Source organism: Notechis scutatus, chromosome 8 (genome assembly GCF_049901735.1).
Source record: "Notechis scutatus isolate UNSWTSFEM ecotype Mainland chromosome 8, rNotScu1.2, whole genome shotgun sequence".
NCBI lineage: Eukaryota > Metazoa > Chordata > Lepidosauria > Squamata > Elapidae > Notechis > Notechis scutatus.
Genome location: NC_142016.1, coordinates 25,746,457 through 25,774,415, shown reverse-complemented (window position 1 = coordinate 25,774,415; position 27,959 = coordinate 25,746,457). Strand labels below are relative to the sequence as shown.

Sequence of the window (27,959 nt, the reverse complement as noted above, 5' to 3'; positions counted from 1 at the left end):
GAAAGGCGTGGAAAGCTGGCGTGTTGCGCGTTTGTGCGCTCTGGGAGGAGGAAAAACACAGCCTCGTTGCTTCCACTCTGGGTGGCCATAAGGCAGGCAGGAGAGCCAGCAGTGGGGGGCTCTGTGTGTGTGTGTGTGTGTGTTTGTGTAGACTCTGTGTGTGCACCAGGAAGGGAGGAAAGGCTGAAGCTGGAGTGTGCAAGAAAGAGAAAGCTGTGCTTGTGACAGAGCGGTGAAGGAACTGTCCGGCCTTCCTTTTGTGGGGCACTGGACATCTCCGTGCCGGACATCCCTCCCAAGAAACCAGTGAATTAAAGAACTCCTGCGGCCACCTAGGAAGGAGATGGTCAGCCAAGAGGGGGCCCGCTCAATGTAGCCCCTCCTCCCCCTGGCTGCAGCTGGAGACCCCGCGGACAGCGTCCCTAACCTGGAGAGAGCCCGCCTGGGGTGTCCCCAGCGCCCAGCCAAGCTGGCCCCATGGCTGCAGAGGTCCGATTGAAGAAACTGGAGGAGCTGGTCCTTGACTGCAGCGCGGTGGGCTTGGAGACGCTGGTGGACCTCCTGCTCTGCGTCCATCACGAGCTCAGCACTTCGCCCCTGGCCCAGGAGAAATACATCACGGAGTTCCTGCAGTGGGGTGAGTCCTGGGGGGGGGGCTGGGGGGGACCTGATTTAGGGCGGTTGAGGTGCCGCCCCAAAGAGGGCAGTGAGAAGAAGGAGAGGGGGTGCACTACAGATTTCCAGGGAGTTTGTGGCTTTGGGGGGCATAGCGGCCCAGAGTTGCTTTGCAAATGAGATGGGGGTCTAGTTTGGTCTAGTGGTGAAGGCGCCACGCTAGAAACTGGGAGGCGAGGAGTTCTAGTCCCTTCGTAGGCCTGAAAGCCAGTTGGCTGACTTTGGGCCAATCCCTGGGAGACGGGGAGTTCTAGCTCTGCTTTATGCATGAAAGCCGGCTGGGTGGTTTTGGAGCAATTACTAGGAGATTGTGAGTTCTAGCTCTGCTTTATGCATGACAGCTGGCTGAGTGGTTTTGGAGCAATTACTAGGAGATTGTGAGTTCTAGCTCTGCTTTATGCATGAAAGCCGGCTGAGTGGTTTTGGAGCAATTACTAGGAGATTGTGAGTTCTAGCTCTGCTTTATGCATGACAGCTGGCTGAGTGGTTTTGGAGCAATTACTAGGAGATTGTGAGTTCTAGTTCTGTTTTATGCATGACAGCTGGCTGGGTGGTTTTGGAGCAATTACTAGGAGATTGTGAGTTCTAGTTCTGCTTTATGCATGACAGCTGGCTGAGTGGTTTTGGAGCAATTACTAGGAGATTGTGAGTTCTAGCTCTGCTTTATGCATGACAGCTGGCTGGGTGGTTTTGGGCCAGCCACCAGGTGACGGTGAGTTCTAGTCCTGCCCTTAAGATTATGAAAGCAGGCTGGGTGTCTTTGAGCCAGTTCCTCCCTCTCAGCCCAACCTACCTCACAGGGTTGTTGTTAGGATAAAAGAGGAGGAGGAGGAAGCAGTATTGTGTGTATTTGGTTGCCTTGAGTTATTTGTCAATCAATACATAGTAAACACCACTCCCCCAAGTGAATAAATAAATCAGTAAATAAATAAAATACCTTCAATTCTGTTTTACCACCTACTTGGGTTAGTCAGAACTCTGAAACTTGAAAAAAAAGATTCGTTTCTAATTGGTATGTTTTTTGGGGGGGGGGGTTGAAAGCGATACCTACCACCCTTTCATAAATTAGGCCATGACTAACTGTGGGTTGTGGGTCACACTTCTGGGAATTTGTTCCGAAGAAAAGTCTCAAGTGACAGAGAGGAATGGGCGCAATTAACCTGTTCTTCAAAATTCACCATTTAGTTGTGTGTTTATTATTGAGATCCGGGGACTTGGGAGCCTGGATTTGTGGCTGTTTAGGGATGAAGTTATTTTTGAAGTAGCACTTCCTTATTTCCCTCTGACTGGAGGCAGGACCAAACTTGGGATCCTTTCTTTCTCCCTCGTCTTTTCAAGCACCCTCTCCTTAGAGCAGTGGTTCCCAACCTTTTTTTTCGCCCCGCACCCCTAAAGAAGTTTCACTGGAACCTCGCACCCCCTGAAATAAATAATAAATAAAAATGCCAAGATATAGCCAACATCCTCTTATTTACCTGGACTTTTCTCGCACCCCCTGGAATATCGTCTCGCACCCCCTGCCTCAGAGGAAGAGGGAATTGAATAGAGGAGGCTGGAAGGGGTCTTGGAGGTCTTGCAGTCCACCCCACTTCTCAAATAAGGACCGACTCCTGCCTTGGGAAGTGGGGTGGACTGCAAGACCTCCAAGATCCCTTCCAGCCCTAGGAATCCATAATTTTTTTGTGATTTATTCGTGAGAAAGTAAGGTTTGGTTTTTTTTGTTTTTTGTAAGAGCAACTAAGATGATTAAAGGCCTGGAGACAAAAACAGAGGAAGAATGTTTGCAGGATTTGGGTCTGGCCAGTCTAGAGAAAATAAGAATTAGGGGGTGACATGACAGCAGCACCCCAGCATTTGAGGGGCTGCCCCAAGGAAGAGGAGGGGGTCAACTTAGTCTCCAAAGCACCAGAAGGCCAGACAAGAAGCAACAGATGGAAACTGAACAAGGAGAGAAGCAACGTGGAACTAAGGCGAAACTTCCTAACAGGGAGAACAATTAACCGGTGGAACTGCTGGCCACCAGAAGTTGTGGGGGCTCCATCCCTGGAGGTTTTTAGAAAGAGACTGGGCAGCCACTTGTCTAGAATGGGATAGGGTCCCCTGCTTGAACAGGGGGTTGGACTAGAAGACCTCCAAGGTCCCTTCCATCTCTATTCTGGTGGATTGAAGAGCTGAGTGTTCACAGGACTTGCTTGTCGATTGGGGTGTCCAACCTTGGCAGCTTTTGAAGGCTGTGGAGTTCGAATCCGAGAATGCTGGCTGGGGAATTCTGGGAACCGAAGTCCACAAGTTGCCAAGGTTGGACATCTCTGATGCAGACCAAGACAGTTTCCATGTTTATGGTCCTTCCTGCTGGTTGATCTGGGAGGCCAGTCGGGCATGGCAGAGCTTGGGGCTTCTGGGTCTCTCTCAGCTGCTGTGACTTTGGAAAATGCCATAAAAGGCCTCCTGCGTAGGACAGGCTGGGCCCCTCCTTGCCCTCTCCTCTCCACGGTTTGGGCTTAACCTGTTTGCATCTTCCTCCAGGGCTGAAAATTGGGATGTTCAGACAAACGGAACAGTTTAGTTTTAGTTTAGCTTTGCTTTGCTTTACTTTTACTTTACTCTATTTTACTCTACTTTTACTTTAACTTTAACTTTAACTTTAACTTTAACTTTAACTTTAACTTTAACTTTAACTTTAACTTTAACTTTAACTTTACTCTACTCTACTCTACTCTACTTTACTCTACTCTACTCTACTCTACTCTACTTTACTTTACTTTACTTTGCTCTACTTTACTCTTCTTTACTTTACTCTACTCTACTCTACTCTACTTTACTCTACTCTACTCTACTTTACTTTACTTTACTCTACTCTACTTTACTTTACTTTATTGTCCTTGCACCTCGTACAACGAAATGAAGTACCATCTTCAGTGTACATTATGACTATAAAAATAAACACAGGCACACGTCCTTCGCATTCTATACAACAGGCTTCAGATGCCCTTAGCCTGAAAGGAAATATGTGTAATCCTTCCATATTTATGACCACAAATAGACCAGAATTTTCACTGCTAAGCAAGTCAAGTTAGTTGTGCCTAATTTGTGAGCCTTTTTTTTGGGGGGGCAGGGTTCTTAAGTGAAACATAGCCGTTGTTAAGCAAATTGTATGGTCGTTAAATGAATCCAGCTTCTGCCGTTGAGTTCCCTGGGCATAAAGCCAGCCGAGAAGGTTGCAAATGATGATTCCCCTGACACACACACCCCTCAACGGACCAGGATTTTCTCCTAAATGCCTGCCGGTTGCCAAGGGCTCACGTTTTGATTCCAGGAGGATGCTGTGATCGTTATAAGTGCGAGGAATGTCCGTAAGTCACTTTTGTCACCCCTTGCTGTTGTAACTTTGGACCGTCACTAAACAAAGGCACCATCGGTCGATCCAAGCTTCAAAGGGAAGGTCAAAGGTCACCTCCTCTGTTTGGTGATGTATAAGCAGGGGACTCCAACCTTGGCAACTTTAAGACTTGTGGACTTCAACTCCCAGAATTCAACTTTAAGACTTGTGGACTTCAACTCCCAGAATTCAACTTTAAGACTTGTGGACTTCAACTCCCAGAATTCAACTTTAAGACTTGTGGACTTTTAACTCCCAGAATTCAACTTTAAGACTTGTGGACTTCAACTCCCAGAATTCAACTTTAAGACTTGTGGACTTTTAACTCCCAGAATTCAACTTTAAGAATTGTGGACTTTTAACTCCCAGAATTCAACATTAAGACTTGTGGACTTTTAACTCCCAGAATTCAACATTAAGACTTGTGGACTTCAACTCCCAGAATTCAACTTTAAGACTTGTGGACTTCAACTCCCAGAATTCAACATTAAGACTTGTGGACTTTTAACTCCCAGAATTCAACTTTAAGACTTGTGGACTTTTAACTCCCAGAATTCAACTTTAAGACTTGTGGACTTCAACTCCCAGAATTCAACATTAAGACTTGTGGACTTTTAACTCCCAGAATTCAACTTTAAGAATTGTGGACTTTTAACTCCCAGAATTCAACTTTAAGACTTGTGGATTTCAACTCCCAGAATTCAACTTTAAGACTTGTGGAAATCAACTCCCAGAATTCAACATTAAGACTTGTGGACTTCAACTCCCAGAATTCAACTTTAAGCCTTGTGGGCTTCAACTCCCAGAATTCAACTTTAAGACTTGTGGACTTCAACTCCCAGAATTCAACTTTAAGACTTGTGGACTTCAACTCCCAGAATTCAACTTTAAGACTTGTGGATTTCAACTCCCAGAATTCAACTTTAAGAATTGTGGACTTTTAACTCCCAGAATTCAACTTTAAGACTTGTGGACTTCAACTCCCAGAATTCAACTTTAAGACTTGTGGACTTCAACTCCCAGAATTCAACTTTAAGACTTGTGGACATCAACTCCCAGAATTCAACTTTAAAACTTGTGGATTTCAACTCCCAGAATTCAACTTTAAGACTTGTGGCCTTCAACTCCCAGAATTCAACTTTAATAAGACTTGTGGGCTTCAACTCCCAGAATTCAACTTTAAGACTTGTGGGCTTCAACTCCCAGAATTCAACTTTAAGACTTGTGGGTTTCAACTCCCAGAATTCAACTTTAAGACTTGTGGATTTCAACTCCCAGAATTCAACTTTAAGACTTGTGGACTTTTAACTCCCGGAGTTGAAGTCCACAAGTCTTAAAGTTGCCAAGGTTGGGGACCCCTGGATAGGGGGACACTGCAAAAGATTTCCTTAAGGACAGCTAGTCCTCAAGTTATAACAACTCATTTAGCGGCCGTTCAAAGTTACAACCGGATTAAAAAAGCAAAATGACTTCTGAGCATTGTAGCATCCCTGTGGTCACCGGGACAAGATTCGAAGGCTTGGCAACCGACCCATATTTATGATGAACCGTGTCCCTGGGGCCATGCGATTTTCCCCCTCCTTTAGCGACTGGCAAAATCAACGGGGAAGCCAGGTTCACTTAACAACGGTGTCACTAACTGAACCACCGCAGTGTTTCCCTTAACAACAGCGGTGAGAAAAGTTGTAAAACAGGACAAAACTCATCGCACATAACCACGGAAATGTTGGGCGGTTGTAAACCGAGGACTACCTGAAGGTATGGACTTTCACCCTCAGGTTCAGGCCTCGCCTGAAGGGGACTAGCTGCACTCTGCACATGCACTGAAGCCCTTGGCTCTTGATGGGGGCTGCAAAAATCCGTTTTTTCCTGAGACCGAACCCGGCCGAATCCAAAGGAAAAGCTGCACCTTTGGGCTTCTGACAGTGTGTTTACTGCATGAAAGTTTCCATGGGCAGGAATGTTCCACGCCCCCCTTGTCCCCCCCCATGAGCAGCCAGTCTCCCAGGGCCCTGCTGGAATGTGAGAATGGTTGCAAGCCCAGATTCCCAACCCGGCCGGTGCCCGAAATAGGCACCCAATGGGAGCCGCTTCTTCTCCTGCCTCTGGCAGGGCTTTTGGCTCGGCTAGGGAGGGAGGGAGGCTGACCCAGCTGCCCCACCCCCACCCCCGACCCTCCTCTTGGCTGGAGGGCTGTGTGTCTGTTGGAAGAGGCCAAAAATAATCCCGGGTCTCAAGGAACCCAAAATACCTTCTGGGCTGGGCTCCTGACGAGAACGGAGCGCCTCTGCAGGTGACGGGTAACTCAGACAGGCAGGCAGGCAGATAGGGAGGGTTGAGAGAGAGTGGATGGATGGATGGGTTGTAGGTAGATAAGATAGATAGATAGATAGATAGATAGATGATAGATAGATAGATAGATAGATAGATAGATAGATAGATAGATAGATAGATAGATAGATGAGAGAGTGGATGGATAGATGGATGGTGGATGGATGGGTTGTAGGTAGATAAGATAGATAGATAGATAGATAGATAGATAGATAGATAGATAGATAGATGATAGATAGATGAGAGAGTGGATGGATAGATGGATGGTGGATGGATGGATGGATGGATGGATGGATGGAAAGCAGATAACATAGGTGAGAAATTGATTGATGGATAGATGAGAGAATAGATAGATAGATAGATAGATAGATAGATAGATAGGATAGGATAGGATAGGATAGGATAGGATAGGATAGGATAGGATAGATTAGATAGATAGGATGGAGAGACAGAAGGAGGGAGAAAGAGGCATAAATGAGAGAGATAATAAATAGATAAATATGGTAAAGAGATAATAGATTGATGGAGATAGATAGATAGATAGATAGATAAGAAAGAGATAAAGAGATAAAGAGATAGATGAGATAGATGAGATAGATAGATAGATAGATAGATAGATAGATAGATAGATAGATAGATAGATAGATAGATAGATGGATAGGCAGGCAGGCAGGCAGGCAGGCAGGCAGACATTGGATGGATGGATGGTAGATAAGATAGACAGACAGACAGACAGACGGGATTTGCAAAGTCAACCTGAGAAGCACCGGATAAACTGGGTTGCTCCGTATTTTCAAAAGTCTGCAAATAACTCTTTTAAAGTGCTTGATCTCTACGGCTACTGAGGTTGACTCCAAATAAATCTAGCTGCACAACAGCATTGGTTCTGCGACAGTGCCTAGAACTGTAGTCTTTATGTGCCTTGTAATAAGTCACACCAATTATTCATTAGAGAGCTCATTGCATAAATTCTTCCTGAAAATTACACCCAATTGCCCAATGTGGCTTGGTCGGAAATTTAAGAAATATGAGAATGGAAAAAAAAGAGGGCTCCCTCCTTCCCTCTCTCCTTTTTCATATCCATCCATCCATCCCTTCCCTCTCTCCCTTCTCATCTCCCCCTCCTTCCCTTCTTTCCTTTCTCCTTCCCCCTCCCTTCCCTCTCTCCCTTGTCATCTCCCTCCCTCCTCTTTCCTTCCTCCCTCCCTCCCTCCCCGCTCTCCTTTCTAATATCCATCCATCCATCCATCCCTTCCCTCTCCCTTCTCATCTCCCCCGTCCTTCCCTTCTTTCCTCCCTTCCTCCCTCCCTCCCTCCCTCCCTTCCCTTTCTCCTTTCCATCCATCCGTCCACCCCCTCTCTCCTCATCTCCCTCCATCTCTCTTTTCTTTCCGAAGATGCAGTCCAATGGATGGACCCAGCATCCTGCCATTAGCAATACACAACTTTGCTGCCCCGGGGCATTGCTGCTGGTGGAGATCCCAATGCCCCCCTAGACAAGGGGGCTTTCTTGGGAGTTGCCACCAGGGCTTCACAGCCCCCTCCCCAGCCTGAGGTGTGCTGGGGGGTGGCCAGTGCTTTTGCTGGACTGCCTCGCGCGCAGCCTTTGAGGACCCTTGCCCAAGGTGCCGGCTGGGGACGATGAGCCTGGTCCCCTCCTTCCCATCCATGGCTCCAGTCGGGGACTTCTCCTCCTGCTGCTGCTCCTCCTCCGTCTTGTGTTGTTTGCATGGCCTCTGGGTGCCCCGTTCCCCTCCCCGAAGGCGTCCCATTCCAGCCGCCTTGATCACATCCTGCAGCTATTTTTACGGCTGCTTCTTTGCCAGCGGGTTTAGCTGTTCTCCTGCCAACCAGCCCCCCACTTTCCTTCCCTCCCCCCCCCCTGCTTTTCCTGGATCTCTTTGCTTGATCCTTGGGTCACCATGTGAGGAAGTTGTTTGAGATCCTTGAGGGTGCTTTCTCTCTTCTCCGCTGCCAAATCTGGATATCTGGGCAGGCCGGCAGCTGAGTCACCCCCGGGGAGGTTAAATTTGATGGCCACCTGGCCTCTCAGTGGTTGCAGGTCACGTGGCTTCTTGCCCCCCCCCTCAAGTTTTGCCACCCATGCATTTATTTTTAAGGCCTGCAGCAGCTCAGTCCTCGCGGCCAGCTGAGTCACCGGCCCAGGATGGTCGTGGCAGGATGCCGATCCTATGCGTGACTATTCATATTTGTGGACCAGAGCTTGGACAGGGCAAGGAGGGGCAGGGGGCTTAAAGGGCCAGGCCATTGAAAAGCAAGGGAAGATTATGGATGGGTGGGTTAAATGTATATGCCGCCCATTTTCACCATCCAGTGACTCCCTCCTGCCTTTTCGCTGAGCCCAAATCACCACCGAGGCTTACTTGTTTGTATATACACCCCACCTTTACAAATAATTCAAGGCAGCAAACGTGTCCAGCACACCTCCCTCCTATTTCCCCCACAACAACCCTGTGAGGTGGGTTGGGCTGAGAGACTGAGAGAGAGAGGGACTGGCCCAAAGCCACCCAGCCATCTTTCATACCTAAGGTGGGATTAGAACTCACCGTCTCCTGGTGATTGGCCCATAGTCGCCCAGCTGGCTTTCATGCCCTAACCCAGAGGTATCCAAACTTGGCAACTTTAAGAAGAGAAGAGAAGAGTGGAATGGAATGGAATAGAGAAGAGAGGAGAGGAGAGGAGAGGAGAGGAGAGGAGAGGAGAGGAGAGGAGAGGAGAGAAGAGAAGAGAAGAGAAGAGAAGAGAAGAGAAGAGAGAATAGAATAGAATAGAATAGAATAGAATAGAATAGAATAGAATAGAATAGAATAGAATAGAATAGAATATAGAATAGAATAGAATAGTATAGAATAGAGAATAGAATAGAATAGAGAATAGAATAGAATAGAACAGAATAAAATAGAGAATAGAATAGAATAGAATAGAATAGAATAGAATAGAATAGAATAGAATAGAATAGAATAGAATTCTTTATTGGCCAAATGTGACTAGACACACAAGGAATTTGTCTTTGGTGCAAATGCTCTCAGTGTACATAAAAGAAAAGAGACATTCGTCCAGAGTCGAGAATCATAGCTGGCTGGAGAATTCTGGGTGTTGGAGTCCACCGGTCTTCAAGTTGCCAAGTTTGGGGACCCTTTTGCCCTAACCCTAAAGCAGGACCAGAAAGGGGTGAGATGGATTCTCGCATCTCCTCCTTCAACCTCTGCAGTTCAGGGTTCCAGGATACTTAATTTAATTACCCCCAAATGGGCGTGACACGAAGAAACCCAATAACGTCCTTTTCCTTCCCTCCAGCGGAGCCAGTCACCTCCAGATTAAAAGAGCTCCGGCTGCAGCGAGACGACTTTGAGATCCTAAAAGTGATCGGCCGAGGAGCTTTCAGTGAGGTGAGGAAGAAAGACGGGCCATGCTAGAAGGTAGCTTTAGAGACACCCCCCCCCCACACTCAAAGGGGGGGTCCAAGGGATGTCCTGGCTGGTAAGAACCAGTATTTGTGAGATGTCTCTGTTGTAGCAGAAGGGCCCCCACTTCAGGGGGATGGAACAGTATGAAATTGAACTGTCCTTATATTTTAGGATTCCCCCCCCCCAAAAAAAAAAAATATTTTAGACAAGTCTGGGGTGATGGGAAGGAGGTTTGGAAGGATGCACCCAGATCCGTCATAATGGGCTGAAGGAATAACCTTGAGGAGCAGAAGAAGATCCGTAACTAAGACAAGAGATAAAAGAAATCTGAGTCCCAGGGCCGAAAGGTAATCGGAGAAAGCGTCTCAGACTTGACCCTCCCTAGTTCTCATGAAGGGAAGGAGGGGAGACGCACATTCAGACAGGCAAGATGGATGCCAGCCTTCCGAGGCGGAGCCCAATTTGGAAGCCAACGATGAGTAAGCTCATCCACAGGTGGTCAGACTTGCCACAAAACTCAATAGAAACGATGATCCTTGGCTCCATTGGTTGGGAAAGGTATTGTTTTATTAGCGATCAAGCACATTGCAGTATATCGAAATCCTCAAGTTCTTCTCCCCCCCATTTTAACTATCTCTCACGGCCCAGCCCAGGATCACCAATCAGGTTCAGGCAAGATGTTTTCCTAACGGACGGTCCCAAGTGTAGTTTGGTATATGCAGTTCTCTCCTTCTTCTAGCCGGGAGACCTTGAGGCAGCTCCTTGGGGAGATGCAGGATTTACTTTCGCTTCCCCAAACATTCCTGCCCGCCCCACCTCCCCGTTCATTCCCTCTCCACGCAGTTCGTGGCAGTCTTCTCTCCACATAGCAGCGAAGCGCGAGCGAGCAAAAGGAGGCAGCCGACAACAGGACTTTTATCATTTGTTTTCTCTTGCATCTCTCTCTCTCTCGGCTGTTTTACCTGCGCAGGTGGCGGTGGTGAAGCAGAAAAGGACCTCCCAGGTGTACGCCATGAAAATAATGAATAAATGGGACATGTTGAAACGGGGAGAGGTAAGACGAAAGGCAGGACATCTGCCAAGCCATCATGGCTACCTTCGATCAAGGCCCGGTTCCAGTTTTGCATAAGTCCCTTCAGCCGGATTCCTTTATCATTTCGCTGCTCAAGAAGCCAAGAAAAATGGTCTCGGTTTGTTTTTCAACGCAGACTTTCTCAAGGCTTCTTTGGTGTCCCAACTTTTCCTGAAGAAAGGAGCGTAGCTTCCCACAACCGCAATTCAGACTGGAATTTTCATTGCGTAATCAAGAGGCGTCTGATTTTTACGAGCTTTTTTTTTTTTGCCATAGTTGTTAAGCGAATCACTGCAGACGTTAAGTGAATCTGGCTTCCCCCATTTGCTGGCCAGAAGGTCGCCAAAGGGGATCAGAGGACCACAATACATCTCGGGGCCAAGTTGGTGCCCAAATTTTGATCATGTGACCACAGAGAGGCTGCCACAGTTGTGTGGAATTCAGTACCTTTTTTCCAGTGACATTGGAACTTCAAATGGTCACTAAACAAATGCTTATAAGTCGAGGACTGCCTGTATCTCCCACGTCGATGGCGGGAAGGTTTTGTTTGACAATAGGTGGCCTGAGACCAGGGGTGGGATTCTACCGGTTTGGACCGGTTCTATAGAACCGGTTGGTATGATTCTGCACAGAGCCCCAGGGATCCAAAACACCCCCCAGGAGGTTTCCCTGAGGCCCAGAAGGCCTCCAAAACGGGGGGGGGGGGAGGCTTCAATAAAAGCCACTCCCACCCAGTCACATGGCCACGCTCACCTAGCCACGCCCACAGAACCGGTAGCTACAAAATTTGAATCCCACCCCTGCCTGAGACCAACTAGAGCCGGGGCCTTCAACCTTGGCCACTTGAAGACTGGGGGACTTCAACTCCCAGCATTTCTCAGCCAACCTTAGCAACTTGAAGGCTTGCTGAGGAACTCTGGGAGTTGCAGTCCACCAGTCTTAAAGGGGCCACGGTTGGAGACCCCTGGAATAAGAGAACTGTAGATAGAGCCTCACCCGCTCGTGTCCGTCACGGTACAGCAGAAGGTTTGACCAGGGATGTCCATCTCTTTGAACCCTCAACTCTCTCTGCTCCTCCAGGTTTCCTCCTTCAGGGAGGAGAGGGACGTCCTGGTGAACGGAGACAAGCGCTGGATCACGCAGCTGCATTTTGCCTTCCAGGATGAGAATTACCTGGTGAGTCCTGCCGTAGCTGACGGGCGCATCACTTATTTCACATTTACGTGGAGGGGGGCGACTCTGATTTATTTAGACCTCCCAGTTGCCTTAATAGAGGAGACAGGTGGTACGAAAATTTAAAATATTGTAATGTGATACTATACTATATCCTGTATACTCTCTCTCTCTCTCTCTCTCTTTCTCTCTCTCTCCCTCTCTCTCTCTCTCTCTCTCTCTCTCTCTCTCTCTCTCTCTCTCTCTCTCTCTCTCTCTCTATATATATATATATATATATATATATATATATATATATATATATATATATATATATATATATATTGTGTTTTAACGGCTTGGGTAATGGGTTGTGTGATGGGCTTGTGAGTTCTTTTGTTGTGGTATCCTGGGTCTTGTGTTGTAATCTCCTGGGTCGTTTGTGTTTTGATCTCTTTTCGATTAGCCTCCTGTGTAGTAACAGCTTGGGTAATGGGTTGTGTGATGACCTTGTGAGATTTATTGCTGTGGTATCCTTGGTCTTGTGCATATATATCCTGGGTCATTTGCTGTGTTGTGACTTCTTGAGTTCTTGAGGTGTAATTTCTTGAGTTTTCTGATGTGATGTCCTGAGCGGGTGGCTGTGATGTAGCATTTTGGGTTTTAATATGGCTTTGAGTTTGGGGTCTGGGTCTGTGTTCGCTTGGCTTCAACCCAAAATGCTACATCACAGCCACCCGCTCAGGACATCACATCAGAAAACTCAAGAAATTACACCTCAAGAACTCAAGAAGTCACAACACAGCAAATGACCCAGGATATCACAGCACAAGACCAAGGATACCACAGCAATAAATCTCACAAGGTCATCACACAACCCATTACCCAAGCTGTTACTACACAGGAGGCTAATTCGAAAAGAGATCAAAACACAAACGACCCAGGAGATTACAACGCAAGACCCAGGATACCACAACAAAAGAACTCACAAGCCCATCACACAACCCATTACCCAAGCCGTTAAAACACAAGAGGCTAACGACCCAGGAGATGACAGCACAAGATCCAGGATATCTCTACAACAAAAGGCCATTACACAGCCCATTATACCAACATCAACTCCATCAACCAATCAAGAGGCTGCAGCACAGCCAACCAGCCCAGCACACCATCCCCACCACTTGTATATAGAGAGATGGCAGCTCCGGTCACACACTGCTTGCACTGGCACTAAGCCGAAAGCACCAGCCTGAAGATGGCGAGTGGGACCTCGCCGAAACGTTGCCTAGATACTTTGAATCTTGCGCGGAGAAAACCGAATAACTAAAGATCCACACATATATATATATATATATATATATATATATATATATATATATATATATATATATATATATATATATATATATATACACTAACTACAGAGTATATTGCATAGCATATAGTACCTAGTACCTAGTATAGTGCATAGCATAACATAGCATATATTATAGCACATCGTGGAGTGGTGCGGTGGCCTAAAGGCAGAGTTCGATGCTAGGTAGAGCCAGATTATTTCTCTCTCTGGGCACCATGGGAATATTATCTGCTGAACAAAACTCTGCTCTGGCGACAGGAAGGGCATCCAGCCAGTAAACACTCAGCTCCATTCAGTTGCCCAGAGTCTACCCTGCAAGTGATTATGGGATCATTAAAAGAAGATAGCATATAGTATAGAGTACAGAGCATAGAATACCTACTCTACGTTACTACGCTATATTATACCAGACTAGGGTTGAGTCTGTACTATGATGGAGATGTCAACCCACTTGCCGAAGAACGGAATCCTCATTCCTCCTTGGTTTGTTCTCCTTCTGCCTTTCTCTAGTACCTGGTGATGGACTACTACGTTGGGGGTGACCTCCTCACCCTGCTGAGCAAGTTTGGCGATTGCATCCCGCTGGAGATGGCCCGCTTCTACTTGGCTGAGATGGTGATGGCCATTGACTCCATTCACAGCATGGGATACGTGCACAGGTGCATAGGCTGGGGGTGGGTGGGTGGGTGGGTTCTGAGGAAGCAGAGGCTGCTCCGTGAAACGTTTGCAATCTCCAGAACCTCCTTGTTCTGCTTATTTATTCTCTGGATGGTATAAAGCAGGCAGAGTAACTCCACAAAACATCCATAACAAAGTCTTTTTTATCGGTACATCAGGTATCCTCATAACTCACATTTGTGACGAAGTTCTTCTTAATGTCCAATCCTTTGCATATCCGTCTTGTAGTGTATTAAGGTTTGGGTCAGAACACACACCTGGGAAATCCCAAATCTGAAAGTTCCGGTTTCCCTCCAATAAGTAAAAAAATTACAAATCCACCCCCTGCACCCATCATCGCATCACATGCCCCAATCACTATCCATCACAACTTGAGACTTCCCTTCACCCAGATGCAGAGATAACATGACCTTGACTTAGAAAAAGAATGCTATTAATGTCTAACCACATATGCTCCAAGAAATTCCCCCCTCCCGTTTTCCAAGGCTCAGGAATGGGGCAGCGTGGAAGCTTCTGGTGCTAATATGGCGTCCAAAGCTGACACAAAGTCAATGGGGGAAGCCCCATTCACTTAACAACCGTGTGGCTAACTTTAACAGCTGCAGTGATTCACTTAACAACCAGGGCAAGGAGGTTCATAAAATGGGCCGAAACTCACTCAACACATGCCCCGCTTAGCAACATTGATTTTGGGGCGTAAGTCGAGAATTAGCTGTATGTCCCGCTTGTATTTCTCCCTCCCATCCTTCTCGCCCATCATCTCCGCTCTCTGCCTGACAGGGACATCAAACCCGACAACATCCTTCTCGATCGGTGCGGCCACATCCGGCTGGGGGACTTCGGATCCTGTCTGAAGCTTCGAGAAGACGGGACGGTGAGGCTGCCAACCGAGTGGGGAGAGCAACTCCAAGGAGCGCGGATTTGACGAAGGGAAAATAAAAATAACCATCATGGCTTAATGGTGGCCAAGGGGCGTGGTTTTGACCCCAAGACCTTTCTGATTACCTCTCAAAGCTACACACACACAAACTATGATTGCCAATGGAGGGTTTGTGCTTCAAGGCAGTCTGGCAGGGGCAGCTGAGCGGGGGGTCCCCTTCTGCCCCCTCCTACCTCCCATTTGCGGACTTTCCAAAGACCCCCTCCCCCAAACCTGGGCCATATCTGAAACAGGATAGGTGGCAGTTCGGACGCTGGTTCCGAGGTTCTCACCTGCATTCTCACGGTGGCAGGTCTGTTCCACAGTGGCAGTGGGCACCCCAGATTACCTCTCCCCGGAGATCTTGCGAGCAGTGGAAGATGGGCTTCATTCCTACGGCACAGAATGTGACTGGTGGTCTCTGGGCATTTTTGCCTATGAGATGTTCTTTGGGCACACCCCCTTCTTTGCCGACTCCGTCGTGGAGACCTACGGCAAGATTCTGCACTTCAAGGTTGGTGGCCGGAGGGCAACCGGATGGATTGGGAGGGAGGGGTGAGTTGAGGTGCCCCATTGCTGGGCCGAGAGGTTGATGGTACCCTGTCCTGCTGAGAAGAGGAGAAACTGTGTGGCTTGGGGTTGAACTGTGGGGTCCTTGGTTGTCTCTGAGCTAGCAGTAGCCCTTAGACTTATATACTGCTTTATAGTGCTTTCCAGCCCCTCGCTAAGCGGTTTACAGAGTCAGGTTCTTGACCCCAACCATCTGGGTCCTCATTTTACCCGCCTCGGAAGGAGGAAAGGCTGAGTCAACCTGGAGCTGGTCAGAATCGAACTGCTGGCAATGAGCAGAGTCAGCCTGCCAATACTGCATTCTAACAGGAAGGAAGGAAGGAAGGAAGGAAGGAAGGAAGGAAGGAAGGAAGGAAGGAAGGAAGGAAGGAAGGAAGGAAGGAAGGAAGGAAGGAAGGAAAAGAGGGAAGGGAAGGGAAGGGAAGGGAAGGGAAGGGAAGAAGGTTTACAGAGTCAGCCTCTTGCCCCCAACAATCTGGGTCCTCATTTTACCCGCCTCGGAAGGATGGAAAGCTGAGTCAACCTGGAGCCTGGTGGGATTTGAACTGCCAAACTGCAGGCAGCTGGCAGCCAGCAGAAGTAGCTTGCAGTACCGCACTCTAACCACTGTGCCACCGAGGCTCATGGTTAGGTGGTTTTCCTGCAGACGTTTCAATTACCTAACTAGGTAACATCCTCAGTGCTAGAAGGGGGTGGGGGGATTGTGGAGTGGAGAAGGAGGAGAACTGTGGGGTCCTTGGTGGTCTCTGAGCTTGCTGGATTTCTTGCAGATGTCTCATTACCAAACTAGCTAACATCATCAGTGCATACCCCACATCCTGTTCCGCTTTCCCTTACTTGTTGCTTCCTCCTTTCTCCCAACGTTCGTTTCTCCAAGGAGCATTTCCGCTTCCCTCTCTCGGCCCCAGAGTTCCCCGCGGAAGCCCAGGCCTTAATCGAAGGGCTGGTCTGTGCCCGGGAGACCCGTCTGGGACGCAACGGAGTCCAGGACTTCAAGGAGCACCCCTTCTTCGCCGGCCTCGACTGGCAGGGCCTGCGGGACTGCAGCCCGTCCTTCGTGCCCGAGTTCGCCAACGCCACCGACACGTGCAACTTCGACGTGGTGGACGACTGTCTCACCGACATGGTGAGAGGGGGAGGGGTACGTGAGCTCTTACTCTTATTCTCCCCTTTTCCTCTCGGCTGTACCTGGGGGCTCTCCTAGTCGTGTCGGCATTCCAGCAACCCTCCATGCCGCCCAATAACTCTGAGAGAGACATCTTCTCAAAGGTGTTCTGACCCAGGCTTCCTTCAAATGAAGGAAACACGCGGTGTGTAAAAGCAAACCACCTTTAATGCGACGCTGGGAATTATTTGCATTCCCAGCCCAAGCTCATTAAACACAATTGTCTGAGATAAGAGATGGTTTCAAGAGCTCGATATCTAGAAAAACCCTTTCCCCCATCTAAAAAAAAGACCTCCCCCCAACCTCTTATATCAGGGACGCTGCCTTCCGTTCTGGTCCCCTCGGCTAAATGTTCAGCTGCTCTGACTGGAAACGTCCCTCCTTCCCTCCCTTCTTTCTTCCCAGGAGACCCTGTGGGACGTCATTGAGACCTCTCCCCTCGGAGTGCAGCTGCCCTTTGTGGGGTACTCCTACACTTACACGGCTGTGAAGTAAGGAGCGTTTTTGGGGGTCACCCTTTTGTACTTTGCAAAGGTTGTGTGAGTTTGTCCTAAAAGGCTAGGCTGTGCAGCTTGCAACCGGAAAGTTTCTTCCGGGTGTCGATTTCCATGATTAGTTCTGGATCCAAAGATTTTTCTCAGCAGTTTCTCCACCTGCAGAACTGGATCACCTTGCAGGCGCTTCTAGGGCAGAGTTTCTCCATCTCAGCAACTTGAAGACGGGTGGACTTCAACTCCCAGAATTCCCCAGCTGTCACTGTAGGGAACTTTTAAAGACGGGTGGACTTCAGTTCCCAGAATGCTCAGGCCATCATTCTAATTAGTGAACTTTTAAGATGGGTGGACTTCAACTCCCAGAATTCCCCAGCTGTCACTGTAGGGAACTTTTAAAGACGGGTGGACTTCAGTTCCCAGAATGCTCAGGCCATCATTCTAATTAGTGAACTTTTAAGATGGGTGGACTTCAACTCCCAGAATTCCCCAGCCGTCATTGTAGTGAACTTTTAAAGACGGGTGGACTTCAGTTCCCAGAATGCTCAGGCCATCATTCTAATTAGTGAACTTTTAAGATGGGTGGACTTCAAGTCCCAGAATTCCCCAGCTGTCATTCTAATGAACTTTTAAGATGGGCGGACTTCAATTCCCAGAATTCCCCAGGTGTTATTCTAGTAAACTTTTAAAATTGATGGATTCAACTCCCAGAATTCCCCAGCTTTACGGCATTGGTGGGAGGGCAACTCCTCCACCTGCTTTCCAGTGAAACCCAGAAGGGCCATGAAGCTCTGATTTCGGTCCCAAGAACCGGGCCAGAAATTTAAACAGGCCCAGCAGGGTTGGTGGGCTGGTTCTTGTCCTATGCCACCTCTGCTATTGTGGGATGGATTTTGATTTATTTTTTCTTTCCCAGAGGTTTTATGACAATCGTTTTCTTGTTAGCCACCTGGGGTTATATAGCGTGACAAGCAGCCACAAATCTGTTCTCCGTCAGTAAATAAAATAAACCCAGCCGTAGAGAGGACCAGCTGGAGACACAGGGAGTCCTCCACTTACAACCACCATTGAGCCTGGAATTCCCACTGTTAAGCGAGACAGGTGTTAAGCCAATTTGGGGCCTGTTTGCAACCTTTCTTGGCACAGTGACCCCCTGCAGCTGTTAGGTTAGTCACCCACAGTTGTTAAGCGGGATCCGGCTTCCCCATTAACTTTGCTGGCCAGGTCGTCGCAAAAGGGAACCCCATGACTGTGGGACCCTGCAACCGTCATAAGTACATGCCAGTTGCCGAGCGTCCGAAGTTTGATCCCATGACCACAGAGTAAGGGTGAAAAACAGTTGTAAGTCCCTTTTCCCCCCCAGTGCCGTTATAACGCCAAACAGCCACTAAAGGGGTGGTTGTAAGTCGAGGACTCCACGTAGAGATGCCGTGGGCTTGAGAGACGATGTCTGTGAGAATCTCCTTTTCTCCCAGACAGAAAAGTGACCCCGGGCCCATCGCCATGGAGGTTGACCAAGCTGGGAAGAGGCCGCCAGGCGGAGCCCAGGAGACGCCTCCAGGGGAGCTGGTAGGTGGACGGAGGGGAATTCTCCACCGCGCCTCACTGCAGGTAGCATGGCGGCCATCGCTTGTTTATTATTTGAGAGGCGGGGAGGCAAATAAGTAAGCGAAATAAATTTGAAGCTTTCAAAAAAAAAAAAAAAATTACGAGGCATTTCGCAGACCTGCGTGCAAAACTAAAATAGAGAAGAGGGGAGGAGAAAAGGGGACAGCATAGGAGAGGAGAGAAAAGGGGAGAGGAAAAGGGAGAAAAGGAGGAGAGGAGAAAAGAAGAGAGGAAAAAGAGAAGAGAAAAGGGGAGAGGAGAGAAAAGGGAGAAAAGGAGGAGAGGAGAAAGAAGAGAGGAAAAAGAGAAGAGAAAAGGGGAGAGGAGAGAAAAAGGGAGGAGAGGAGAGGAGAAAAGGAGAAGAGAGAAAAGAAGAGAGGAGGAAAGAGAAGAGATCAGGGGATAAAAGGAGAGGAGAGAAGAAGAGAAAAGGGATAAAAGGAGGAGAGGAGACGAAAGGAGGAGATTGCCTAACACTGAAATGCTGGGTTTTATGAACCTGATCAGAGGCACAGCGGAGGCCATAGAGATGCGGGGGTGGGGTGGGGAGATGCTCCGTTCTGCGTTATGCAACCCCTGCTCGTCTTTCCCGCTAGGCCTGCAAACTGCCCGACGGGCCAAAGCCGGAGCAGCCCCTGTTTCTCGAACTGCAGGCCGCCTTGGAGGCGGAACTGAAGAGCCGGGAGCGGTTGTGTCAAGAGCTCAGCGTGGTCAAGGTGGCCAACCAGACTTTCGCCAGGTGAGTTGAAGAGGGGTCAATCCAGGCTGATCCCCTAAGAAGATTAAGTATTATTATGCTCCACATTCTGACAGAATCCAGAAGAGCTTTGGCACAATTATGGGAAGGAGCTCATATCCCTCCAGAGCAGGGGTCCCCAACCACCGGTCCCCGGACCGGTATCGGTCCGTGGATCATTTTTTACCGGGCCACAAAGCTTGGGCGCCGCCATCTTGTTTTGACGGCGCTTCCGGGTTTTCGGTTGGAAAGCAGCGTTTGGGTGCTCGCGCCTTAGTTTCATCAAAGAGGGGGGGGGCGGCTTCAAACGAAGAGCCGTCCCGATGGCGGTGGAGTCTCGCGTTACTCAGGTACCGGTCCGTGGAAGAATAAATAATTGTGAAACCGGTCCCTGGTTCAAAAAAGGTTGGGGGCCACTGCTCCAGAGGATCTAGTCATACAAAAAACACTGGAATGCGCTGGATAAGCTCACATTGAAATGAAATGAAAGTGTCAGGTCCCAGAAGTTTCCCCGAGCCATGGAGATGCCAAAGAGTGAGATTCAAGACGAGGCTTGCAAAAGTAACAGTTTTTTAAAATTCTTTGGCCAAAGCAAAAAGTTTGGGTGAATACTATGTACAAAACATGCAGACAAAAATGCATGTAAGGAATAGCCACACCCTGCAAGAGCGGCTCAGAGTATTATATACGTACATTTTACGCCGATAGAAACTTAAGTTTACCCAATCAGAGACAAAGGTTTGATATTAATGTGGGCAATGTCTGGCCCACCGCCTTCGCCTTCCTTCTCCATGGAGCGTTCTTTGTCGGTGCTCTGTCCATTCTTTGTTATTTTACACAGTATCCCTTGTCCTTGTGTGTTTGTGCCCCTGGGCAGCTCCCCTTATTTATGGAGCAGGATGTTCCTGGGAATTGTCTCCAAGGATATATCTAGCTCTGAAGCAAATTGCAGAGGCGAGAAAGCAGATAGAGAAGGAAACAATTCTCTTACAGAATGAATTCCTAACAAATGATTCCCATCCTTAGCCAAATAGGACAAGCAACTTCTTTAACAGATGCCAAGAGCCAAGGTTAGATGGATTCATGTCCATATGTCCTTTCAAAAGACAAAGAGGATTTCGATTATTACACAATGTGGGATAAAAACGGTGCGAGTGGTTAAAAAAAATAGATATAAAGATTAGGAAGAGTGGATGATTGTAAATAAAACAAGAGACCTTAAAAGAGATTATCAGTGTAGATGTGTATATAATAAGGTATGTAAGATATATGCATTTGTCGATGCCAAAACGCTGTAACGAATATAAATAAGATTTGTGGTTTCTGAAAACTGAAATAAAAAGAATTAAAAAGAAAGAAAGAAAGAAGAGGAGACGGGGAGCTCCAGGGGAGGAGGCATCAGGGAGGGATCCAGGAGAGACTTAGAAGGCAACAAAAGACCAGTTTATTTTATTTTATTTGTTTACTGAATTTATATTGCCGCCTATTTGCCCACGGCGACTCAAGACGGCTTACAGAATATAAAACCACATTTAAATAAACAATAAAAACAAGCAAAAAGAATCAACTAAATTAATATAGTACAATAGAACAAAATCACCCCCAACTCCCACCCACCCCTCTGCCCTAGAGACACATGAGCCATTAGATGGGCTCCATCCTGCTCTGAGATCCCCAGGCCCACTGGCAGAAGCAGGTCTTCAGTGCCTTCCGGATGTCAACTCATAAAACATTTTGTATACACGTTTTAGTTGCCAACAGAAAGAAGGAAGTGGGAGGTGGAGTTTCAAAGAGCAGGCGGCAGTGTGGAATCGAAAGTACATTCCATTCATATTTTCTTCAAAGACTGATTAGATGACTGAAGCTTCTGCTGTGCAAAAATCTAATTGGAGAGCATGATTGATGACTCTTGGCTATGGACGTTTTTCGTTGGATGATACACTCAGGGGGTGGGGGGGACAGCAGGATCAAGGGTGACAGTGAATTCTGTGTCTCAGAGTTGGCTACGCCCAGGTTAGTGCCGGACGTAGAATGGTAGTTTCAAATAAATATTTTTTAGTTTTGGGAGTATGGCTCGAGGCTCATGATTTAATTGGAGTAACTGCCAGAATCCTGACACCGGAAGAGTATTAGAGAGGAGGCCATTCTAATCTCTGGGGGTTGGGAGGTGGTGTTCCAGGGAGAGGGAGCCACCACGGAGAAGGCCCTTCTTCTGGGTCCCACCAAGTGTATCTCCTTGGGGATGGGACCCGCAACATTCCCTCCCTGCTTCTTTGTTCTAATGGGTCAGGTAGATGTGACCGGCAAGAGACAGCCCCACCTTGGTAATTTGAAGACTTGTGGACTTCAACTACCACCTAATTCCTCAGCCAGCATGACTGGCTCCCCCAAAGACCCCAACTTTCTGTTGACATTCTGTTTTTTTTTTTCTCCTCCCCCCCTCCCCCTCCCCAGCCAGCTAAAGGACGCCGAGAGCCGGAATGTGGAACTGGAAGCTCAGATCAAAGGCTTGAAGGAGCAGATCGAAGGCATGAAAGCGACATCTCAGCAGGGCAAGTCTAGTGTTCCCCTGTAGACTCTTCCCCATCCTCATCAGCTCCCGGGGCAACTTGGGGCACTCCCAAAAGGACAGGGAGTCCTTGACTTATTGGTTTAGTGCAGAGGTCTCCTTTTAAGACCTGTGGACTTCCACTCCCAGAATTCCCCAGCCAGCTATGACCTGGGCTGGATGACATCATCAAGCAGGTGACATCACTGGGGCTTCAACCAGTTCCTTCTAGTACAGGGGTCCCCAAAGTTGGCCACTTTAAGACTGGTGGACTTCAACTCCCAGAATTCTCCGGCCGGAGAATTCTGGGAGTTGAAGTCCACCAGTCTTAAAGTGGCCAACTTTGGGGACCCCTGGTTAATGACCGTTCAAAGCAACAACAGCACTGAAAAGAGACTTGTGACCAGTTTTCCCACTAATGGCCACGGTAGCATCCCAGTGGCCACATGATCACATTAAAAATGCTTGGCAACTGGCATGTTATGCCCGCTGGTTGCACTTTCCCAGGTCACGTGGTCATCGTTTCTGAGTGTCGTGGTGGCCTAGCGATGAAGCTCATCGCCTCCTGTTTGGAAGGTTGAGAGGGTTCAATCCTAGGTAGTAGCAGATATTTCTCTCCCTGGACGCAAAGAAGAAGAAAAAATCTGCTCCTAACTCCGCATGGGTGTCAGGAAGGGCATCCGGGCAGTCAACGCTCAGCTCCATCCAGTTGCCCCGACTCTCCCCTGAATGACTTAAGGGGATGAGAGTCGTAAAAGGGAGTATGGGATCGTCGTTTCTACTTTCCCAGCCAAGCAACGTCAAGGGGCCAGAAGCCAGATTCGCTTAACGACCGCATGACTCACTTAACAACCGCAGTGATTTGCTTAATAACGGTGGCCAAAAAGCTCACCGTATATGGGAGGAAAATCCCCTCCATGTGAAGAGGATCCCTTAGCATGGGATGCGCGATGCTTTGGTGCTTTGGAGTGCAGTGACTGTCGCATGCCCGGCGCATTTGAGCATGGATGCATGTCCCGGCCCCCTGCCGAGAGGCCCTCGGCCCCACATTTTTCTTTTCCTTCCAGCTGCTTTTGGCTGGAGCCCATCCTGGCCCCCCAACCTCAGCCAGCCTTCCTTGCCCTGCGTGGAACGGCCAGCCCATGTAAGACTCTGCGGGGAGGGGGGGAAAAAAGGGGGACGGGATTTAGGAGGGAAGGAGACCCATTTGAGCTTTCTTTGCTGGGATTTTAGAGGGTTTGTGTGCCCCCTCCCTTTTCCTGGACTCTGCGCTCTTCCTTCCCCCGTGTGAACATTTTAACAGAGCCATCAGTTCTGTTGTGAACAGGAGAAAATGGCATGGAGGGGTTTTCTTTTCAAAAGGACTAGGAACTTGGTCTTGTGTACATTCTGCCAGGAATAGAGGCCACCAGGCGGGCGTTTCTCTTTCCCCCTCCCTTTCCCTGCCTCGTCGGTGGACGCTGCACCCCACTGGGGTTGACCTCTGCTTTCTCTTTTCAGCGAAGTGGCACCATGGCATCCCGGCTCTGTGAATACCCGCTGGTGGTACCTCTGTACCGGCACTTGCTGCTTTTTTCGAGGGTACGCACGCCGCTTCCTTTTCTCGGCTCCGAGCACGGTGCATGCCTTCAGCTCGTGGTGGGGTCTGTGTCCGTTTTCTACACTCCCTTTCCTCCTTCCTTCGTGGATAGAGAGTCTGGGGGCACCAGCAGAAGTTGGAAGCCCATCATCAGTCTGTGCCCCATACACTTGGGGTGCTCCTGTTGTGCCCTTGTGGGTCAGCCGGCCACAGGCAGAGGTTGTGAAGGCCTCTGCGGGCTTCTGAACCCAGGGAGGTTAAGAGTTCTGTCTCTACGTGATTGACTGGTCTCCTAGGCCAGGGGTCTCCAACCTTGGCAACTTTAAGACTTGTGGACTTCAACTCCCAGAATTCCTCAGCCAGCAAAGCTGGCTGAGGAATTCTAGCAGTTAAAAGTCCACAAGTCTTAAAGTTGAATTCTGGGAGTTGAAGTCCACAAGGCTTAAAAGTTGAATTCTGGGAGTTAAAAGTCCACAAGTCTTAAAGTTGAATTCTGGGAGTTGAAGTCCACAAGGCTTAAAAGTTGAATTCTGGGAGTGAAAAGTCCACAAGGCTTAAAGTTGATTTCTGGGAGTTGAAGTCCACAAGGCTTAAAGTTGAATTCTGGGAGTTGAAGTCCACAAGTCTTAAAAGTTGAATTCTGGGAGTTGAAGTCCACAAGGCTTAAAAGTTGAATTCTGGGAGTTAAAAGTCCACAAGTCTTAAAAGTTGAATTCTGGGAGTTGAAGTCCACAAGTCTTAAAAGTTGAATTCTGGGAGTGAAAAGTCCACAAGTCTTAAAGTTGAATTCTGGGAGTTAAAAGTCCACAAGGCTTAAAAGTTGAATTCTGGGAGTGAAAAGTCCACAAGGCTTAAAGTTGATTTCTGGGAGTTGAAGTCCACAAGGCTTAAAGTTGAATTCTGGGAGTTGAAGTCCACAAGTCTTAAAAGTTGAATTCTGGGAGTTGAAGTCCACAAGGCTTAAAAGTTGAATTCTGGGAGTTGAAGTCCACAAGTCTTAAAAGTTGAATTCTGGGAGTTGAAGTCCACAAGTCTTAAAAGTTGAATTCTGGGAGTTGAAGTCCACAAGTCTTAAAGTTGAATTCTGGGAGTTAAAAGTCCACAAGGCTTAAAGTTGAATTCTGGGAGTGAAAAGTCCACAAGTCTTAAAAGTTGAATTCTGGGAGTTGAAGTCCACAAGTCTTAAAGCTGAATTCTGGGAGTTGAAGTCCACAAGTCTTAAAGTTGAATTCTGGGAGTTGAAGTCCACAAGTCTTAAAAGTTGAATTCTGGGAGTTGAAGCCACAAGGCTTAAAGTTGCCAAGGTTGGAGACCCCTGTGCTAGGCTGCCTTCACTGCAGCTTTGTTCTGGCTTTAAGAATCTGGAGTCCAAAAATCGAGGAATTGTAAGATGGGCCAACTCACGAGTGTTGGGAGGGACCTTGGAGGTCTTCTAGTCCAACCCCCTTCCCAAGCAGGAGACCTTATACTGTTTTCAGACAAATGGTAGTCCAGTCTCTTCTGAAAAAAACTTGTCTTCCTAGATGGGGGTTGAAAAGCCCACCCAGTCCATCATTCTCTCCCCCACCCTCACACCAATATTCCACGGCCCCCGGACCTTATAACCTCTGACCCCGGAAGGAATATATTTAAGGAAGCTGACTTTGAAGCTGGCTGTTTGTGATACTCTCTGTGTCTTACAGAACTTTCTATCCATAAATGGTTCTCTCCTTCGTCCTTTCCACCAAAATTTCTCTCCCTCCCAGTAGTTTTACAAGTGTCTTCTCTGTGTTCCTCCACCCCCCTTCCATTTCTTTCTCAAGTTCAAAACTCTCCCAACATTTGCAAGTTTTTCTTTTTCAGAACGTGGCTGGAATGGATGGTTTGAGGTGGCTCTTCTAGCTATTTTGGCCAGCTTGAGTATAGACCTTTTCCTTTTAAGCATCCAGACACACCCCTTGCTCAAACTGGGCCGAGACGATTTGCAACCTGGGTCGTTCCCATTCAAACACGGGTATTCCTCCCTGTTTTAGCTTAGTTTATGGTCATTGCACATTGTACAATGAAATTAAATACCATCTTCAGTGCACTATACAGTAGAGTTCAGTATAGTTACTGCCCTGGGATAGAAGCTGTTTTTCAGCCTCTTTGTCCTTGTTTTTATTATTATCCTGTACCGTCTGCCGGATGGTAATACTTCAAAAAAAAAAAAGGTGCCCAGAATGAGATGGAACTTTGAGAATGTTTTGAACTTTCTGAAGGCAGCAGGAGCTCTAAAGCTCTTCCAAAGAGGGGAAGAGGGGAGAGGGCAGCCAAGGATCCTCTGGGCAATGACGTTCACCCTCCGGAGTGCCATCCTATCTGCCACTGAGCAATTGGCAAACCATAGAAAGGTGCATTAAGTTAAAATACTCTCTATGGTGCAGCGGTAGAAGGTCACCAGCAATTTTCCATTCAGCTGTTGTTTTCTGAGAAGCCTCAGGTAATATAATCTCTGCTGGGCCCTTTTGACCAGGGCTACAATGTGGGCACCTCCAGGTCAGGTCCTCTTTTTGGGTAACACCCAGAAAAACCTAAAACTGGCCACTTGCTCCACTCGGTCTCCAATCCCAACGAAAGTGTGTCTCAGCCGCCCAGAGCCTGGGGATTTAAGAAGCGGACCTCAGATCTTTCCCCTGGACACCCGCACGGACTGCCATTCTCTGACCGGGAGGGGTGGGATGGGGGTCTCTGCAATCCCAATTTCTTTCAGCTCACCCCCCCCCCCCCACAACAGAGGGCGCTTTGGAGGCCTGGCATCTTGACCAGTTTGCATTCCCTCCCCAGGTACGTAGGCCCTGCATCGTCCACGTGGGATACCTGCTGTTGTGCACCGGTGGGCACGGGTTGGAGGTCTCCAACTGGGGCCAAGCAGATACAGTTTGAACCCGGCCGGGTTCGGAAGAGTCGGGCACACCGGCCACTTGCAAGCCTAAAGACGGGAGGGGAGGGGGGGCAACCTCCTTTGATGGGAGGACTGGCTTGAGCCAAGATGGCAAGGCCAGGCCAGGCCCCGGAGGTCCAGCTGCCCCCCTGGTTCTCTCCCGGGGGGGGACGGGGGCTTCCTTTGCTTCGAGACCACCCACCCGCCATCTCCACGGAGGAAGCCAGGGGAAGCAGCAGGAGCCGAAGATGCAATCCGGGGATCCTGCTTTTCTAAGCATCTTTGCACTCACTACAGACCCTCCTCTAGAAACACACACACACACACACACACACCCAAAACTATCTTGGACGGCACTTTGCGCTGGAAACGCACATCGTTCCCCAAAGGGGCACCTCCTCCCAAGAGTTTGAGATGAAGCCGGCGTGCCGAAAACGCTTCGTCCAGGACGCTGCAAAGAATTTTGAGATTCTTCCTGTGACTTTTGCTGTTCTGCTCAATCACGGGGCTCGTTTCTGCGACCGGTGCCCCTGTGGGAGATGAGGGTCGGAAGGGCCCTTGGGCAGGAGGAAGGCACCCCCCCTCCTACCTTCCTCGGTGACCTGTGAGAAGCAAACCACTCCCCAGTGAGAAGGAAGGAGACGGTGCCCATCCTGGTGGGCTGGCAGAGCCCGACTCTTTAAGAATGAACCCAATGGTGCACCCGCCAGCTGCAATCTCTGCCTTCCGGTTGTGCTTTGAAGGCCACAAGCAACACCCCTCCCCCAAGGCCTTAAGGTGCCCATAGACTCTGCACTTCTCCACCTTTGAAAGCAGCCGGCAGCTTCCACTCAGTAGCCCTCCGGGGTTCCACTCACCCACCCTTTTGTAAGTTATTTCAATTGGTGAGGAGGGGGGAGCGTGGCAGCCCTTCCTGCCTCAAAGCAGGAGGCCCCCTTCTCTGGTCCCCGTGTGCTGGACAAGCGTGCATGCGTGTGTATGTCAAACAAAAGCGCACGGAAGCCCAACGGAGCTTATTGGAGAGGTGGGGGGGCATAGCGCTAGTTTAAGGCTTCCTCACTTGAGCCCCTCTGGGTTTGTCTCTGCCACCTTCCACGCCCCCCCCTCCCCCCAATATTTATTATTCCTCCCTCCTTGGCTGTGAGGCGGTGCATTGGCTGCGCGCATGGAGGGCGCACTGTTACCGTCTGAGGAGGGAGGCGTCTGTCTCTCTTGGTTTTCCGGCAGGAATAAAGTCGGGATTATTTCCTGGTCTTTGTGGGATGGTTGCGCTGGAAGGAGAATCTTTAGTAGGACGTTGCACCTGGAACTGAGTGGGAAAGGAGGGGCGGGAGCGCCCGGTGCGTTGTGAGAGGGCACAGGTGCGCAC

The 27,959-nt window shown here is 48.7% G+C and overlaps 1 protein-coding gene across 1 annotated transcript; it reads left to right on the top strand.

Annotated features, from left to right (window-relative positions):
• Window positions 1-57: 57 nt before the first annotated feature.
• Window positions 58-27,832, top strand: DMPK (DM1 protein kinase). Its single transcript, XM_087971284.1, has 15 exons — window positions 58-637; window positions 9,704-9,795; window positions 10,784-10,867; window positions 11,966-12,061; window positions 13,905-14,053; window positions 14,853-14,946; window positions 15,305-15,505; window positions 16,439-16,702; window positions 17,132-17,217; window positions 18,693-18,786; window positions 19,422-19,564; window positions 22,016-22,113; window positions 23,177-23,253; window positions 23,610-23,690; window positions 26,494-27,832. Exons 1-15 carry the CDS (start codon window positions 478-480, stop codon window positions 26,590-26,592), a joined length of 1,818 nt encoding a protein of 605 aa, XP_087827410.1. The 5' UTR covers window positions 58-477; the 3' UTR covers window positions 26,593-27,832.
• The last annotated feature ends 127 nt before the right edge of the window (window positions 27,833-27,959 follow it).

Excerpts from the sequence above, each read along its gene's own strand:
- DMPK (XM_087971284.1), top strand. The coding sequence starts at position 478 with ATGGCTGCAGAGGTCCGATTGAAGAAACTGGAGGAGCTGGTCCTTGAC. Across the intron at positions 12,062-13,904 it reads TCCAGGATGAGAATTACCTG|TACCTGGTGATGGACTACTA; the intron begins GTGAGTCCTGCC and ends GCCTTTCTCTAG. Across the intron at positions 23,254-23,609 it reads GCGTGGAACGGCCAGCCCAT|CGAAGTGGCACCATGGCATC; the intron begins GTAAGACTCTGC and ends TTCTCTTTTCAG.